The 19809-nt window shown below is 41.7% G+C and overlaps 1 protein-coding gene across 13 annotated transcripts in view; it reads left to right on the top strand.

Annotated features, from left to right (window-relative positions):
* LOC103480087 (calcium/calmodulin-dependent protein kinase type II delta 1 chain) overlaps window positions 1-19809 on the top strand; it is a 108831-nt gene that overhangs the window by 48117 nt on the left and 40905 nt on the right. For all 13 annotated transcript variants that reach the window (XM_008434849.2, XM_017310418.1, XM_008434852.2 and 10 more), the window contains 6 exons: window positions 666-720; window positions 3706-3771; window positions 7756-7828; window positions 10804-10906; window positions 13218-13301; window positions 14584-14678. In XM_008434849.2, coding sequence (XP_008433071.1) covers window positions 666-720; window positions 3706-3771; window positions 7756-7828; window positions 10804-10906; window positions 13218-13301; window positions 14584-14678 — 476 coding nt within the window. The remainder of the gene's footprint in view (window positions 1-665; window positions 721-3705; window positions 3772-7755; window positions 7829-10803; window positions 10907-13217; window positions 13302-14583; window positions 14679-19809) is intronic.

The raw sequence follows: 19809 nt of genomic DNA, 5'->3' as shown, positions 1-19809 counted from the left end.
GAAAGAGGGGAGCTGAGTATATGGACTGAAGACACTCCCTGAAATCACATCATGTCTCTGTGGCCTGATAAGTTTCTGTTTCTCTGAGGAATGAGCCTCAGTGTCTAACAGAATCAAACATGTAACTCTTTACTATGGGCCTTTTGCAGTGGCGCAACTACACATTATTCAGGTGGATGCGAAAACATAGATCCCCCCTGACCCCCGAGGGAAGGAGGGTCAGGGTGAAGGAGCGACGCTCACTCACTCACTCTCCCTCCCCCCTCCCTGAGGCGACGATATGTGAAAGGTAAAACTCGCTACATTTACCTTGTTATGTGCGTGAGGTGAAGGAGCGTAAGGCGCGCTGAAGTGTATGGGAGACCATCATTGGCGCACCGCCCCCTCCAGACGGGGTTTTGGCGCCCCCTCTGGTGCTGCGTCCCTATGCGTTGCATGCGCTGCATACCCACTTTTTGCGCCACTGACAGCCAGGCAGAGCCGTGCTGGATCTGCTGATGGAAAATGAATCTGGCTGAGGTGGACCGCGACTAAACTGGTTAGAGGCGGGCTAGTGGAGAAGAGCCTAAAGCTAATGTCACTTCATGGTAGTTAAGTGTGTCATGAAGAAGCCTGTGTTAGTTGACTTCTTGCTCCGACATGTCTGTCTTTGTCTTTCTTCACAGTTCGGCTCCACGACAGCATATCAGAAGAAGGATTCCACTATCTGGTGTTTGATCTGTAAGTACTCCTTCTTTTTTTACCAAGTCATATTAATGTCCCAATCAGACAGTTAACTCTTAGCTGTCACACCAAAAACTCTTACATGTTTTGGGGATGACAAAAACATGTTGCATCCATATCCTCATGAGAGTTGAGGGGGTGTACATTAATCCATCCTGGTTCTTCCTACAGGATTTTAGTCGGTTGTCCAAAAATCTTTGCTTAAAAATAGCAGCCCCTTGTTTTACGGCGTTTGCTTTGTTCAGAGGCTCTAGGCCAGGGGTCACCAACTCCAGTCCTCGAGGGCTACCGTCCTGCAACTTTTAGATGTGTCTCTGCTCAAACACACCTGGATCAAATAAACTGCTCATTTCCAGCCTATTGCAGAGAGGAATGAATGCTGGTGAGGAAATTCAGACATTTTGGAGCAGAGGTGAATCTAAAAGTTGCAGGATGGTAGTAGCCCTTGAGGACTGGAGTTGGTGACCCCTGCTCTAGGCTCTCAGCTGTCGAGAAATGATTGCTACCTGAAGGTTTGGATTGTGCTGAGATTTTAACTTTTAACCCTAACTGCTAACGTTTGTTCGTGATGGTATGTAATGCACCACTTTGATGCTAAGAAGCTTACTGGAAGTTGCCTGTGCTGTGAACAACCGTCCTCCACTGTGAAGAGAGAAGAGCCGATCCGGGCGAGTTTTATTGTTAATTTGGAAGCATCGCCAACATGGACTGAACAGCTTCCTTCACTTCTTCTGCTGCCATTGCTAAAACTACAGACTACAATTCTAAAACAGCACAGAAAATTGTCATTGTTCACTACTGCTTCTTCTGTTCACCCGATAACAAAAATCAGCCACAGACAATCTGAGTCAAGGGAAGGCACAGGAAGGCAATGACCAGGCTAGCTTGGAGATGAGCTCCCATAAAAAATGAGCAGGGGGTTTAGGTGGATATTCAGTTGTCTGGTTACAATTCAACATATAAAAAAACATAAACTTTATGGATATTTTATCTCTTCTTTTGAAAGCAATACAAGTATGAACACTTTTTATTCAGGTTATTTCAATGGTAATAAGTTTGTGTGGCTTCATCACGGGGGGCTAATAATGCTGACCTCAACTGTACACATTCCTACCTGTATTTCTAGGAATAGCTTGTTAGAAGGGAAATATGGAATTTCTGCTAGTGGTGTACCAACTGCAGATTCCTCACCAATCACTGTTCTTTCCTGATGCCAATTTAGACCAATACCTGTTTTTCAGCCCTCTTTTTTTATGAGAAGGAGACTGGTTCATTTTCAGACCTTTTAGCAGCCCAGCTCCAGAGGAGTTTAGTTGGGGGTTTAGTTGATTTATATGTGGGGGGTGCAGCTTTTACTTTAATATTAATACATAAACACCTCTTGTGTAACCTCTCGAATAAAATAATCATGTTAATACAAAATAAGCAAGGATGTAAACAGAGACATGTATAAAATGTTGAGTAATCATGCCTAAATTTACATAAACATTAGCTTATATGTTACACAAATCTAAGAATCTAATGTTTCTAATCTCTGAAGTCAATTTCTTTAAATGCAAAATCAGCAGCAATAATAGTATTGCTCAATTAAAAGAAAAAAGTACAGTGCAGTAAAACTACTCATATAAGTAGTTTTTCCCAAAAAATTACTCACGTTAATATAACCAGCCCTAGTATAGATGGCAACTATGCTACCGTGTTTCCCCGAAAGTAAGACGGTGTCTTACTTTCTTTTTATCCCCAAAAGCCCCACTATGTCTTACTCTCGGGGTATGTCTTATATTGGAAAAAAATTGTCGAATTTTTTGTTTTAACCATAAAATTAACATTTATTAACAACCTGACCAGTATTGTATTCACCACAAAACAGTTTTATAAAAGGAAGTGCAGGGGACGGCGCGGTGACGGTATGGAGAGGGGGACGGTGCGGACGTGGGCAGGAGGCAGCGCGCAGCTAGATGAGAGGGAGGCGGCAATACCCCCGTGTTTCGTGGTACGGCTTATATTAGCCGACCCCCCTGAAACCCCCGATACGTCTTACAATCGGGGAAACACGGCAGTAGCCTATTCTTGTTAACAAACTTAATGTGATGTATTGGCATCAGCTAGTCCATTACCTGCATCCAACAGCATTACTCAACTCACTCTGTTAGCTTAGGGGGTAAAAACTGTACAACTTTAATTGCCTTTTGTTGGTTTGCTACCATGATTCTAACACAGGGGTGTCCAAAGTTGGTCCTCGAGGCCCGACATCCTGCATGTTTTAGTTCTCTCCCTGGTTTAGCACACTTGCATCAAATGATGACTCGTTATAAGGTCTAAGCAGAATACTGACTTGCTGAGGAGGTTGTTACTACCACTAGGGAGAGAACTAAAACATGCAGGATGCCGGGCCTCGAAAACCCACTTTGGACACCCCTGTTCTAACACCTGAACAGCTCTGCACAAGCAGCAGCATGTTTTTGTTGCTGCTGCACAGATGTAAACCCAGCATGAGCATCTTGGCGCTCCATGTTGCATTTAAAGGTGGCTTGGAAAAACATGCTATGACATGTTAACAATGGATTCAACTGTAACGGCTGAATATATATATAAATAAATAAAGGAGGTGTGGGAACTCCTATTGTATCAAATCGAGAAAGGAATAGGAACAGAAAGTTGGACACTCTGAGGTAAAAAAAAAAAAACTTCCAGTGCAGAGTTGGCACAGCTGACTCTGTGGATGTCCTCTCAGTGCCCGCCCATGCCGCCTGGCCGGCCTTTGAGAGAGATGAGATTGGTAGGTAAGACTGTATCAGCCATTTGTCAATTTTTCAAAATGAAGGAAATCCGGGCTGATGTATTTGTGCACTCCTAATTTCAGGACAGAATCAGTTTACATGTAGAATTTGATGAAATGTGAGGGTTTTTTCTTCTGCAGACAAGGGAAGAACCATCTGATTTTACTCTATCAAACTATGTCACATGTTTTCTTATCATCAGAGTCACTGGTGGAGAGCTGTTTGAGGACATTGTTGCCAGGGAGTACTACAGCGAAGCTGATGCCAGGTCAGTGTTGAGTCTGATCTTATGATATTTGGATAACATGTTGGTGAGACGTGTTATACTTTGGACCTTGAAGGCTTAGGGAAGCACAAACTTTAGAGATGGAACAATCCGATGTATCAGTATGAATCATTAAAAACTGTACACATCACATGAATTTTTGTTCCTATGTCTCATATGCTTTTAATACCAAAAGTATTCCCTTCTTTCATTACGGTCAGTCCTCTTTTACATCGTGTTCCAAATTATTGTGCAAATTGGATTTAAGTGTCATAAAGATTACATTTTTTGTTGTGCTATTAAATTTATAGATGGTATATAATAGATGGTCAGGGCTCTTTGAATCACTATAATTAATTTCAGAGAGCTGGGTTGATTAGCTCAATTAAAGGAAATCTACTTAAGAAGGATGATCCACATTATTAATCAGCCTCAGGTTTCAAGCAATATTGGAAAGAGAAAAGATCTCTTTGCTGACCAAAATGATCAGATAGTGTAGTGCCATATGACAAGGTATGAAAACATATCTTGTCATACCTTATCGTATTTTATCGTACTGTGAAGAGATTTGTGGCTGATTCAGAACAAAGATGGATTTGTGCAGATAAAGGCACAATGAGGAAGGTTTCTGTTAGACAAATTAATCGGATTAAGAGAGCAGCTGTTAAAATGCCCTTACAAAGCAGCAAACAGTTATTTGAAGCTGCTGGTGCCTGTCGAACCTCAAGGTGTCAGATCCTCCAGAGGATTGCGGTGCATGAACCTACTATTTGGCTACCACTAACTGGTGCTTACAAGCAGAAACGGTCGCAGTGGGCCCAGCCGTACATAAAAATTAATTTTCAAACAGGCTTGTTCACTGATGACTGCTGTGCTACCATGGATGGTCCAGATGGACCCAGTAGTGGATTGGTGGTGGATGGTCACCACGTCCCAACACGGCTGTGACGTCAGCAAGGAGGTGGTGGAGTCATTTTTTGGGCTGAAATCATGGGGAGAGAGCTGGTCGGCCCCTTCAGAGACCCCGAAGGTGTGAAAATGACCTCAGCAAAGTATAAGGACTTTCTGACTGATCACCTTCTTTCATGGTTCAAAAGGAAGAGCTGTACCTTCAGTAGCAAAATCATCTTCATGCATGACAATGCATGCTGCAAGGAATACCTCTGTGTTATTCCTTGCAGCACGACACAGGAATGCTGCAAGGAATTCCTGTGTGCCCCTTTTATTGGGCATTAAAGGGGAGAAACTCATGATGTGGTCACCACCCTCCTCTGACCTCAACCCTATTGAGAACCTTTGGAATATCCTCAAGCAGAAGATCTAAGGGTTCATATCAAGATGCAGTTCATATCAAACAGCAGCTCTGGGAAGGTATTCCGACATCCTGCAAAGAAATTAAATCAGAAACTATCCACAAACTCACAAGTTCAATGGATGTAAGAATTGTGCAGGTGATATCAAAGAAGAGGTCCTATGTTAACATGCAACTCGGTCTGTTAAGATGTTTTACATTGAAATAGCTTTTGATTTTAGTACCTGTGACCACTTAATGCTGCACTTTCAAAGCGTGACCGTTTGCAGTTCTTTATAATCCATAAAATGTTTAGAAAATCTGCTGTGCAATAATAATTTAGAACAGTGCAGTTTGAGTTTATTTTTGGAAAAAATACTGTTCTCATTGGGAGGTTTGTTCAGTAAAATTTGATTTATACTGTAATAGTTCATGACTTGAAAATTATACTGACCATCATTTGCATTGACCATTTAAGAAAATCTGAGAAAATATCACTTGCAGAATAATTTGGAACATGGTCTATTCCCCGTCTCTGTGTGATTTATGGAATGGATCCACCTAAAAACAGAATCTTTATGGTCTGATGATCTAACAGAGATTCAGCTTAGTAGAGATTAATTTCATAGTCATTTCAGATGCTGTCATATTGAGGAGCTTTAGAGTTTATCACTATCAATAGATGATGGCCTTGTAATGACCTCAGTTTTTAAAAGGTTTTAAAAATGACAGCTGCCGGTTTGTTTTGTGTCGTGTGTCATCTGCTTTGAAAAACAATGTAAAGGCCAGTTTTGATTATTTATATAACATATATTTGCACTTGTAAGTGAAGTATATTTAACATAAACGTCACACGTTATTTAAGCCCCATAATAAGCACACTATAGAAAAGACTTTGGGCCACAGTCCCAGCCGTTCCACTGAAAGCTGAACTGTTCACCGTCTGTGCTGATTTCTGTGCTTCTGTATTCTGTCAGCCTGATATCACCTAAACTCTCCCTTTTCCTCTCCTTTTTGCTTCTCTGCCGGTGTCTTTGTCTCCTCTGCAGTCACTGCATACAGCAGATTCTAGAAAGTAAATCATTGCCACATAAATGGCATCGTACACAGGGACCTGAAGGTCAGTGAGTGACCACTCTGCCCACCTGTGGCACCTTGCCTTGCTTCTAAAATGCCTGATCAATCGACCAATTACTGTTCCTCTGAGGGTCGCCTCTGGCACACCCTGAACCTGCCCTTTGCTTGCTCATCTGCCCTGCCAGATTGCTTCACTGCCCACCTGTGGCAGGAAGATGGAGACAGGTTGGCAGAGAAGCAGGTGATGGATGGAGTAGCGCTTTCAGCCCGCTAGACATCATCATTGCTTGCTTCAATTTTATACAGAGCACATAATGCATGTAGCCCAATGTTAAAGCCACACTCTGACACAAGCAGGGACCAAACAGGTGATGAGGCAGAGGAGGAGGGACAGCTTGCTGTTTTAACATCATAACAGTATCAAATAGTAATGAGGGGCTACTGTGACATAGCTGTAGAAATTAAAAATGTAATGTTTCTGTAATAAAAACTTTTTTTTCTCATGTTTTGCATTGTATTGAAGCACACTGAAAAAAATGTCCATACATTTTAAAGGCCTTCATGCACAAGTATGCATCACATTTATGCCATCAATTTTGATTTAGAATTTTTTTCAATGTCTGGACTGATACAGATATTAATACCTGATCGGTGCATCTCAAGTGTATTGGGGGATGGTTATTGTGGTGGCATGGCATGCTGCTGTTGATGTTAAATGTGATAAAGAGAGAATGATAATGAGCAGAAAACCTGAGGAACAAAAGCATCACTTTATATAAATAGCACCAATCCACAACACATTCCATCTAAAGGAACATTGCAAACAAAAAAGTCAAATCATATATATTTTCCAAATTTATTCTAGTTATCAGTCAGACTCTGTTTAACATTAAAATTTGTTTAAAAAGTTTTCCATCTTGGGAAACCTTGCAGGTTGTATCAAGTCATCGACTGGCAGGATTCACTCCTCCTGGACCAGCATGTAGCAACAGTGGAAAGGAAAACTCCCCACCAACATGCAGAACCAGAAACTGGCTAGCTTTAGCTTCCACTAAACACCATTTCAGTATAGCCCTTAAGCATTAGTGAAACTAAATTAGTTCTGTAGGTTTAGCACAACTAGTTTTTTTAGTTAGCAGTGGCACCACTGGTTAAATTAGTACTTTTAAGTGTCTTCATTAGCACCAGAGGAAATAATTTTCACTGTTAATAAAATCCAGGTAGTCTGCATGGTGGCTCAAACTAACATCTTTGTAAGGAGAGAGAGATTTATGAGGGAACAGAAAGGAAGCAGGAAGAGGTGTACCACTGTCTCCCTCCTCTCATCCGTGGTCCTTCCTCTGGTTGGTCAGGGTTGAAACCCACTTTTGTTTTGACACCTGAGCAGAAAATGGGCTGTGCTAGGTCAGCTATTACAGCCACAGAGAAACGTCTCCAGAATCCCGTTTAGTATGTTGATCACTTTCATGAATGGTTCTTGTGGTCAGTCAGATTTAACCTTCCTGCACAGGCTCACCACTAACACGGTCAGCAGCTGCCCAAGTGTTAAAGCAAGCACAGGGATGTGTTGTAGGTAAGAGCTTGTCACTAACCCAAGGCCCCTTGGTGTTTGCATGCAGTCATTGCATTCAGCAGATCCTAGAGGCTGTGCTTCACTGCCACCAGATGGGTGTGGTTCACCGTGACCTCAAGGTAAGTGGACATATGTTTACATCCCTGTTCTGTGACCTCACTCTGCCTTTTGTTCTACTTTTGGCTGATTCTTCCCTTCTAAATGCAAACCATCTTTTTCTAACTTAATCACCAAACTATTTGGTTTTAAAATTAAGCTGATGTATATTTAGAATACATTTCTTGTGAACAATTTGAATTAAAATCATGTTACATTCAACTTTTTATTTTCTTCTAAATTTCTAAAGCAGATTTTCTGAATGTGGTTTGTTCAGAAAGATCTCATTTGGTAACCAAATGCAGCAGGTGTGTGTGTGCGTGCAAGGTTTTGTTTACTTTCAACAATAATAAGCTTGCATTTTGCATTGGATGACTGCTGCCTCTTAGTGACCTGATTGGCTGTTGCCAGGCAACTGGAATGGCTTGTTGGCCAACTCTAAGACAAACAACTACAGGGAAACAAATCAGCCCATCAACAAATAAGGAGGAAAACACACACGCATGCACGCACACACACACACACGTTTGTATTTCTACCCAGATTAACACCTTACCCTTACCCAAGAAATGGGGTCCACCACATTATGACCGGCCCTGGACCCCCATAATGCCCTTTGGTTTTTAAAGCATAAATTGATATACCAGAGATGTTCTTAAATAGAACTTCCAATTCTCTTCAGTAACGGATATTAAGATCCAATGATATGCCTAAAGAAATGAAGAAAGAGTTCCAACTCAGACTCTTGAAATCTTAACTGCTGTCTGTATTGTTAAAGGCAGAACAATTAGAAAATGTTTCATGGTTTCATCAATATGTATGTATTTGTCTGTCCTTGTGTTATTAGGAACCGAGTACAGACCTCCAGATACTGTGAATGTGCTGAATATGACAAAAACCACAAGTAGCATATCAGCACAAGCACTTAATAGCTGAGAAGTACTATGGTGTAGGGCTGATGATGTTGACTTGTTTTAAAGCCTCAAAGGGTTAGTGATATTATTCATGGATGCGAATAATATAGTCACATCCATGAGCTCCTCTGCATACCAAAATGTACTAAAGCCAAATTGGTTGCCTTATTTTGACATCAATTGTGGGGCGACATCAGGGTAGGACTTCACCCCGCTCCGGTGCAGGGCAGCCTCACTTCTGCCAGACTTCCCCAGAGCAGCTGTGGCTACCATCTAGTAGCTTGGCACCATCAGCATGAGGGAATGGGTGAATGACTGTAGTGTGAATTTCTTTGGGATCCTCTGGACTTGATAAAGCGCTATACAAGTACAGAGCCCTTTACCATTTACCATATTTCATAGGGTCGACAGTGGTAGGAGTTTTCCCTGCAATCGACAGGTTTCTGGTTCGATCCCCGCTCCACCTGCCTCTGTTGTTGTGTCCTTGGGCAAGACACTTCACCTACCTTGCTTGCTTGCAGAGGTCAGAGGACCCAGTAGTGACTGTGCTTGGCAGTCTCACCTCTGTCAGACTGCAGGCTTGTAGCTTATCAGCATCAGCGTGTGCATGAATGGGTGAATGACTAAAATGTAGTGTGAAGCACTTTGGGGTGCTTCACACTATACTGAGGGGTGGGGTGACTATTTTTAACCACATGTACAGATGTGACCTGGTGGGTCAGCCCACTCTTACAAGGGGACATTAACCGATTTCCAGTCCTGTGTGGATTTTGAGTAGATTGGTGGATAAGATACATTTTTCATCCAAGTTTTGGTCGATAACCCAAAACTAAGGAAATCGGCACCGATTTATTGGCCTGCTGCTTTATCAGTGCAGCCCTACTATGGACCAGGTCATTCCAGAGAGCTTTATCTTATGTTTTCAGACGTACTAATTTCACCTTAACCCAACTCCAACCTTCAGATGTCTTGATTACATGGAACGCAGTGTGTGCTGGGCATTCAGCTCTTCAGTCTGTATGCATGGTATGGTTTTTCGTATTGGATCCAACTTAATTTCAGCAGCTAGCAGGAAGTGATATGAGCTGGAAATGAGCACCACATCCTGCATATCACTGAAATGTTTTCTCAGTTTTGGGAGCAGCATCTTGCTGGTTTAACAGTGATTGCTGCTGTAGATGGAAAAACAAGTCATGTTATCAACTTCCTTCCAGATTCACCATTCATATCCACTCATCCTCCGTATATCTCATTTATGTGAAGAACTTAATGTGAAACCTTCATTTCTGAACATTTATTGAATAAATTAATGGGAGTAGATGATCACTTTCTTCCTTTGCTGTTATTTTACTGTTAGACAAAAAAATGTTGCAATTTCTGGAATTAGAAATTGCAACATTTTTTTTATAAATGTCACAAAGTGTGTGTCATTCACCTTCTCTGAAGCCTTTGCCATCTCAGCATTAGTCACATTCTTTCAAGTATCTGCTTCTGTCTGGTTTAAGCAGAATCCATCAGCATCTCCCCACCCAGCTGTTTGGAGATCAGACGCCCACTTCCCCTTACTGAAGTCAGCTTATGACTCAGAGCAGGGGTGTCAAACTCCAGTCCTCGAGGGCCGGTGTCCTGCAACTTTTAGAAGTGCCTCTGCTGCACCACACCTGAATAGAATAATTAGGTCATTAGCAAGGCTCTGGAGAACTGAGGAGGTAATTAAACCATTCGATTCAGGTGTTTTGTACCTGTGGCACATCTAAAAACTGCAGGACAGCGGCCCTTCAGGACTGGAGTTTGACACCCCTGACTCAGAGGCATGATTTGGTTATTTAGCAGTTTGGATTCTAGCTCAGCTGAGCTCTAACTTTAGTCTTTCATGTCATCATGAAACGATAGCAGGGTTTCCCCAGAAAGCTTACTGAGCCCAGTGCTCATGGCATCAACGCGGTCCGCCTGGCTTATAATACACTGGGGGAAACCCTCCACACCTTTTCCGCCTTTACCTTTGGTTTCAACTTTTCAACTTATTGTTACATGACTGTGCTGCTGTGAAATACTAAAAGTATATTTTGTGTCTCCAATCCAAGCCAGAGAACCTGTTGCTAGCCAGTAAACTGAAGGGAGCAGCAGTTAAGCTGGCTGATTTTGGCCTGGCTATAGAAGTGCAGGGAGACCAGCAGGCATGGTTTGGTAAGTACAAGCTTTTTTTTTATTTGAGTGAGATCGGTAGTACTTATTTTTTCCCTGCTTCTTCCATATATCTATGCAGTTAAATTAATTATACCTCCCAGTCCAAGAAAACCATAAGGAAGTTTAGATGAAATCCACTTTGAATTAAATAGTTGCTAACCACATTTCCAAAATTAATTCCAGAGGGACAATAAGCACCAAAAGTAGAGAAAACCGTACGTCTCTCAGTGAAAACCGTCCGTTGGAAAGATCCATCTTATGAATAAGATGCATCTTATAAATAAGATCCATCTTATTTATTGTCACCTGGAGGTGACAAATTGTGAGAACAGCAGAGAGGCTGCTACACTAGAGAGTACACGCATATGGACACAAGACACCACGTATTGGGAAGCCAATATGCCCCACACTTGGGTAGGTCTGTGTGGGGTGGACCTACCTCTGCAAGGGATCAGCAGCAGCATCTAGGTCAAAAAAACATAACGTGAGATGTAGGGCACCAAAACCCCAACCCAATCCCAACAGTACCCCAATCCTCTGCACAAACCCAAGTCAGCTAGACCAGTGTTTTTCAACCTTTTTTGAGCCGAAGTGCACTGTTTTAATTGAAAGAAATCACGAGGCACACCACCAACCAAAATGGAAACAAAGATATTCTGTAGCCGCCTATATGACATATACAGTCATTCTTATCAAAGTCTCTTGAATAGGAATCAAATAAACACAAAAATGTATTTTTATCACATTTTACATTTGTTATTTGCACTTAACATGTCCACTTCAAAAATACACCTGAACAGCCACAACACTGTGGTGTTAAACTTAAAGAAGTTGTAGAAAACGTCAAACTAACTAATCCACAAGCATCTTATAGCCGGAATACAGAAAATAATTCTTATTCTGAAAGAAGCAATGATATTTGGGAAACATTTCACTTCATATTCACTGTTACAGTATGAAGAGTTGCATGTACAAAATGTCAATATCTGTGTATTTTACCCACCTGGTGTGAAACCTGTGCATGTTTGGATAAAAACAGCTGATTTCCTGGCAGAAATTGAAGAAAGACAAAGCTCTTCCTCAACAGCTCTCAGTCTGTCTCTGGTTTTAGTTTTTATAGTAGCCAGACTAGAGAAGCTCACTTCACACAGACATGTTGTGGGAAATGGACTCATGTTCATGCTCAGGCGGCAGATTGAAAACCTGAGTAGCAGCACAGTCAGCTGACAAAGACATTGGTTGAGGATTTTTGTATCCTCAACCAAATAGTTATGTTCACAAATGTTCAAGCTTTCAAAGGGGCAGTATTATATTAAATCAACTTTTTTGAGCTTTACATTATGCTATAATGTTATTTCTTCATCGTAAACATATCTGGAGTGTTGCCTTAGTTCTTTCATGCTTGTTTGAAAAATCTTTTAATCTCCATGGCAACCATTCAACTGTGCAAAACACCAATAGGACCTAGATCCACCTTCTAGGAGCAGCTCCTCCTCAGAACTGCAGTTTCCGAGCTCCCGCCTTGCAGAGCATCCCTCCCCTGCAACTCCTTCAGTTCCACCAGGTGTATGATAAATGCTGCTGGCAAACACCTGCTGAGCTCCATATATAAAAGCTAATTTTCAATGCAACTCTGATAAAAAAAAACATTAAAGGGTTAATAGGGGAGTCATGTTGTGATAATTTCCTGAAGTCAGAGTTTCAAAAAGAGCAGTTTTTAAAGACACAGAAGCCCAGTTTCAAGGTGTTAAATTTTGAAGTAAAATTTCTTTTAAGTCATATTTGAGATATATATATATATATATATATATATATATATAACTGTTCAGTTATAACAACTGAAGTTAACAGTTACTTGATACAATATTATAAAGCGACATTGTGTGCCTGGGAAATGCATAATACTGACTATTTAAAAGACGTTGGTAGATTATTGAAACTGGGTAAAGAACTGCACCCACTGGAATATGCCAGTCATATTCTACGCAGCACACTCAGCACATACAAACCAAGAGGTGACGCCCTGGAGCACACCGTGTACACCATACACCAACCATAAAATATAGTCCCTGTTGCTCAAGGTGGTTCCTGATCTCGATCGGTACGGATGCTAAGCTAGGGGCTCTACATGGTGCTAAGTGTGTTTCTTTCTTCCAGTTTGTTGACCTCCACTCACAAACCTGGCTTTCCGGGGACATTAATCCCTGGGTCCTGTGAACTACTTGTTACTGAGATGTTTTTAATGGACTTTCTCACATAGCAGATGGCCCAGTTTAATGTTAATGTGTGTGTGTGTGTTTGTCTGTTTCAGGTTTTGCTGGTACACCAGGGTATTTGTCTCCAGAGGTCCTGAGGAAAGATCCATATGGAAAGCCTGTGGATATGTGGGCCTGTGGTAAGGTTTTCTGCACATTTCACTACGGTATTTAGGAAAACATGTGCGTGCACACACACGCATATATACAACTTTATAGTGAAATTGTGTGTAATAGAATCATATTATTACTAGAAAAAGTAATAAAAAATCAATTGCATTTGGCTCCCTAGCGGCCCCTGGGGCCCTAAGCTGCTGCTTAGTTTACTTATGCTTTGGCCCGGCCCTGCTTCTGTATGTCTGTTATGTCTGTTCTTCTGGTTACATGAGTCTTTTTGGGGGCGTAAACTGTTCTCACAGAAATCTAATTGCAGTCCCACCATTCAAGTATAAACGACCACACAGAAGATATTTCAGCAAATACATGGAATTGAACATCAAGAGCAGCTGGTGTGTGAAAGTAGCCATTGACAGTAAATGGATCAAAATACAACTGAGATTTTCTGCACTGTAATGATAAAATACAGCCATATCCAGCTTAGAAGGCGGCGTGCATTATCACTGCAATAATTTCTATGATTTACAGTTTCAAAGATACAACACAGCTAATGTGTTGGCCATTGAATGTGTTGGACAGCTGAATGCAAATATCACAATACATATCTTCATAAATTAGATTGAATGAGCATTACATTTAAAATAGTTGCTCATATCCAAAGTTTCTTTCTGCTCTGTAGATTTGTGTGTGTGTGCGTGTGCATGTGTGTGTATGCCCAGTAAGCTCTTGAATTAATGGGTGCTGACAGCCACTCCACACATGTCTGATGGGCCAGGCTACCTGGGCCTGAGATGTACCACTCACTCGCACACACACACTCACACACACACACTCACACACACACACGCACGCACGCACACTGTAGGACACACTTGTGCTGACCAACTGAATCCACAGCATCAATAGCCTTTCATCTTTTCCTGGCAATCAGCCGACCAATCAGAAACATCACTCCTGGTAGCACCAGCAAACACAATCATTGAGCGTGTTGTCCTTTCATTATACACTGTTCAGCTGTTTCCTGCTTTGTTCCTTTCACTATGGCTACTCAATAATTAGCACTGTGTGCAAACATTTGTCAGAATCAATGGATCAAACAATAAGGAGAAAATATGAACATTTCTGCAATAAAATACATGTTTGAACATGAATTATGTATGATTTGTTTTTTCTTGCTTCCTTATAATTTTGCATGAAGTGAAGTCTTCTTTAATCACACCTTATCCTGATTTATGCTTTCCATGTGCAGATTATCATCGTTATAAAACTCTATTTCCACTATCTTGTTTGTTTTTGTGTTTTTAGGGGTGATCCTCTATATTCTGCTGGTAGGATACCCTCCGTTCTGGGATGAGGACCAGCATAGACTGTACCAGCAGATTAAAGCTGGAGCTTATGACGTGAGTTTTACTTTGGGGGGGGGATGGCCAAGCCGAGGTCCAGAGCCTGGACCGCATCATGTTCTTCCTCTCAGCCTAAGTATTTCAGGGCTAGCTGCCAGTCAGTGATGTTGAGTCACAGCCTGAAAGGAAGTTGATCTAATGGAGGATTGCTTTTTTTTCCAACATATGTTTATTGGTTATGTCTGTATTTTAATACAGACAAACAAGCAATCATACAGTAACATCAACATTAACATTACCCCGGCTCAGACAAAAAAAAGGAAAGAAATGAAGGCACATTATTGCAATATATTATGGAGGCTACTTGGAAAAAATAGCAGAAATATCTAGACCAGTATAAAGAGGTCCCAAATATTATGAAACATAGTTTTTTTATTGTGTAATTTACTAGTTAGAAAGTCCAACAACACATTCAAGGACAGTCCGTTGCCATTGTGTTTTGGATGGAGCCTTATCTGTTGTCCAGTTCAAGAGGACACATTTCCTGGCACAGAATGTGAGCATCCTGTACAGATGTTTTTCACAGTTCTTCTTAAGGCTGTTTTTCATTCCCAGTAACATATACATTGGATTACACCCAGTGCTAATGGAAAAGATCTTGTCCAACTCTTCCTTTATACTGAACCAGAATTGTTGAATTTTACTACAGGACCAAAGACAGTGAGTTAGATTACCCACCTCTATTTTACATTTGGGGCAAAGCGGAGAAAGTCTGGATTAAATTGGTGACGTAGATATGGAGACATATGGGCACAATGTAAACTTTTAAGTTGAATAGCTTTAACCTTATTACAAACACTTAAATATTTAGCATCTTCCCAATCTTCATCCCAAGCCTCATTGCTGATCTCCATAGCTCTTTCTTCCATGTCTCCTTTAAGACAGTTTTGTAACCCCCAGTTTTTTTTAATAAGGTATAACAGGTCTTAATAGAGCTTATAATTTTTGACTTAAATAACTGATTTTCACAATCAGAGACATTTTGGTTGCTGAGCAACGATGTGTTCTTCAAAATGTAGTCCCTCACCTGTAAATACCGAAAGAAATCATGTCTGTGAATATTATATTTGGTAATTACCTGATCAAAGGACATCAAGTTTGGTCCGTCCATTAAATCAGAAAGAACAGAAAAACATTTTGTTGCCCACACATCAGAAATCCCAGGTGGAAAAAGGGGATTATCACATAATGGAGTGAAAAGGGATGTTAGGTGAGACCTGCCTTCAAGCTTTTGAATTATTCGCCAAGCTTTAACAGTAGATAAGGTGAGAGGGTTATGTAAGAGAATAAAATCAGTAACTTATCTTGTATTATATTCTCTTGTCCTCCGATCTTCAATGATGCCATGAGTGGAAACAAAAGCCACACACAGATAACAATCAAGCGCTCCACGTCATGCATTTTCAGAGTTTATTCCAACATTTAAAAGTATAAAATCACATCGACAACACAGACACTTCAAACACTAAAACAGACATTCATTTACCTGAGGCAAGTAGAAGTGTAGGAAAATAGAGAAACAGAAAAAAGGCAAAAAACACGTTTTTTGGAGATTGCCATCTCCAAAAATCAGATTTGCTATTTGCTATTCATTGCTCTGGGGACCATACTTTTATTCAAAAAGGGTGTTTTCTTTGTTTTAATTTATGCAATTATGCAATTAAGGCATGTTGTTCTCCTTGTACGGCTACAACTAGTTTCAAATTACTAAGTTGGGATGTCCGAAGCAATTTTATTACCTTCTGAGACCCGTTTAATTCAGGGCTACAGCGCTTCTCTATGTAGACAATGCAGACCAAGGGTCATTTAGAGCAAGCTCTTCTCATGCCAGTTTGAAATGTGATATTATTCCTAATTCCTGGTTGGAACAAAGTCTCTAGTTTTACCAGAGTTCAACCAAAAGCTAACCTGTCTTAAACCTATTTTATTTCCCTGTCGGGCAAATTCCTACAAATACAGATCAGTGCAGTAATTTTAAATTGACATGAAGCCTGGTACGCAAAGTGGTCCAGAACCTCTCCATACTCTTAGATCAAAGTGCAGATTTTAAGGATTAAGACACTTATAGAATATACCTGAACAGCTTCAATAAAAACACATTCATTCTAGACATTTTCTAATTAATGTTATGCTAGTTTTGATTATATTTAACTGATATTACCATTTGGCCTAGGTTAGAGACTCCATGTACTTGTTAATATAAAACTACAAATTAGACTACTTCAAGTAATGTTAATTTTAACTGAATGGTATTTGTTGGAAAATGCAGTACAACAAAAGGCATTCCGGTGTTTAAAATATTCTACTAATTAAATTGCAATTATTAAAAGTATTATGTGTTAGTTTGTTTTTCCTTAAGTTTTAGTGTTTTCTCCCTGTGGGAGATGACTTGAGAAGTCTCCTCGCTGCCTGTGTGCCAGAGTTCATTTATGACGTGGTTCCTTCCTGATAACAGACATTCTTTTCAGCAGGGCTAACTTCTTACTCCAACTAATCCTACTCAATCTACCTTTTTCACATGTGGTAAGATTAACTGTATTAAACACTAAGAATATTTATTTTCCTCAACAGTTACTACAACACATTTTTACATTTTTAAGTTTATTAAAGAATAGTAAGTTTTTCAAAGGGATGTTAGACATGGAACTCTCTATATCAAGCCAGAGAGAAACTGATTTCTGTATCCAGTCAGCAGCTACCCGCATGCGAGCGCTAAACTGATACTTTCTTATGTCTGGGAGGCTGTGATGGTCCAACCAGTAAAGGACAAGGACAAAAGCATATATAAAAAAATTATTTCTATTTATTTTTTTCCAAAGAAAATCTCAACAAAAGGTTTCAACAACAAATCTAAAAAATATAGCAAAATGGGCCCAAAAGAAATCAACTAAGGGAACATCATTCAAGATAACAAACCAAAGACTGAATTCACACAATGAACACACAGGGGAATTTATACAAACAGGCTAGCCTACACAAAGAGGAGGGGTGGGGAAGGAGACAAAGACAAATAATGTATGAACATAAATGACTAATTTAAACTAAAACATTTTGACTTTAACACAACTATCCATCCATCCATCCATTTTCTTCCGCTTATCCGGCGTCGGGTCGCGGGGGCAGCAGCTTCAGAAGGGAGGTCCAGACTTCCCTCTCCCCAGCCACTTCTTCCAGCTCCTCCGGGGGAATCCCAAGGCGTTCCCAGGCCAGCCGAGAGACGTAATCCTGGGTCTTCCCCGAGGCCTCCTCCCGGTGGGACGTGCCCGGAACACCTCACCAGGGAGGCGTCCAGGAGGCATCCTGACCAGATGCCCGAGCCTCAACTGGCTCCTCTCGATGTGGAGGAGCAGCGGCTCTACTCTGAGTCCCTCCCGGATGACCGAGCTTCTCTCTCTAAGGGAGAGCCCAGCCACCCTGCGGAGGAAACCCATTTCGGCCGCTTGTACCCGTGATCTCGTTCTTTCGGTCATGACCCAAAGCTCATGACCATGGATGAGGGTGGGAACGTAGATCGACCGGTAAATCGAGAGCTTCGCTTTTTGGCTCAGCTCTCTCTTCACCATGACGGACCGGTACAACGCCCGCTTCACGGTAGACGCTGCCCCAATCCGCCTGTCGATCTCCCGCTCCCTTCTTCCCTCATTCGTGAACAAGATCCCCAGATACTTAAACTCCTCTACTTGAGGCAGGACGACCCCCCTATAAACACAACTATAAAAACCAAAATAACCTAATACCAAAAAGGTAATAGCAATTATGCTATTAGTGGAGAGAGGCAGATTCTTTCACATCAAGTCCCCTGCTTCCAGCAGCCTGATGGACTGTTCCACTTCCTGGTTTTCCTTTCGACCAACCACCTTCCGCCAGCCAGTCCTTAAAACTGGGGAAAAGATGGAGGAACCTCCACACACGCCCCCTCTTCTGGAAACTCCATGGGCCAGCGTGACAGGTAGTCAGCAGTAGAGTTCAGCTTCCCAGGGATGTGATGGACATCAAACTGGAATGGTTGCATCGCCAGGTACCAGCGAGTTATTCTGCTGTTTGAGTCTTTCATTCTTTCAAGCCACTTCAGAGCCTTGTGATCCATTTCCAGGATGAACCGTGTCCCCAACAGATAATATTTGAGTGAATCCAAGGCCCACTTCACAGCTAGGCACTCCTTTTCTATAGTGGAGTATCAAGTTTCCCTTGGGTAGAGCTTTCGGCTTATAAAAGCAATTGGATGACGTACCCCCGGGGGTCCCTTGAAGCAGCAGTGCACCCAGCCCACGTCCAGATGCATCAGTTTGCAAAATAAATGGCTGGTCAAAGTCAGGGCAGTGTAATGTTGGAGGTCCACTCAAGGCACCTTGGATGTCCTTAAAAGCTCTCTCTGCTTCCTCCGACCACTGAAGCTGATTAGGTCTCTTGGTACTGGTCATATCTGTAAGCACAGCAGCTCTGGCAGAAAAGTTAGGAATGAACTTATGGTACCAACCCGACATTCCAACGAAGGATTTTAGCTTTGTCCTGGCACGACAGATGACACGACTGAATTGCTTGAACCTTCTGGATCTGAGGTTTGATGACTCCATTGCCAACATGTCCGAGATATTGAACTTCCTTCTTGGCCAGGGTGCATTTAGCTGCATTAACAGTCAGACCTGCAGCATGAAGAGACTCAAAAACAGCCTTAAGATGTTGCAGATGGTCCTCCCAGCTGTTACTGTAGATGACAATATCATCTAAATAAGCAGATGCAAAATTTGAAAGACCTCCCAGTACCTTATCCATAAGTCTCTGGAAGGTTGCAGGTGCTCCATGAAGCCCAAAAGGCATGACGGTGAACTGATGGAGGCCCCAAGGTGTCCGGAATGCTGTCAGCTCACGAGACCAGGTGGTAAGGGGAACCTGCCAATTTAGAGAGATCAATGGTGTACTCCCGGAGTACCCCCCACAGGGCCCCCCGAGGGACACGGTCGAACGCCTTCCCCAAGTCCACAAAACACATGTAGACTGGTTGGGCGAACTCCCATGCACCCTCCAGGACCCTGCTGAGGGTGTAGAGCTGGTCCAGTGTTCCACGACCAGGACGAAAACCACACTGCTCTTCCTGAATCCGAGGTTCGACTATCCGACGGACCCTCCT

Source organism: Poecilia reticulata, linkage group LG18 (assembly GCF_000633615.1).
Source record: "Poecilia reticulata strain Guanapo linkage group LG18, Guppy_female_1.0+MT, whole genome shotgun sequence".
Classification (NCBI taxonomy): domain Eukaryota; kingdom Metazoa; phylum Chordata; class Actinopteri; order Cyprinodontiformes; family Poeciliidae; genus Poecilia; species Poecilia reticulata.
This window is presented reverse-complemented; position numbering and strand designations above follow the sequence as displayed.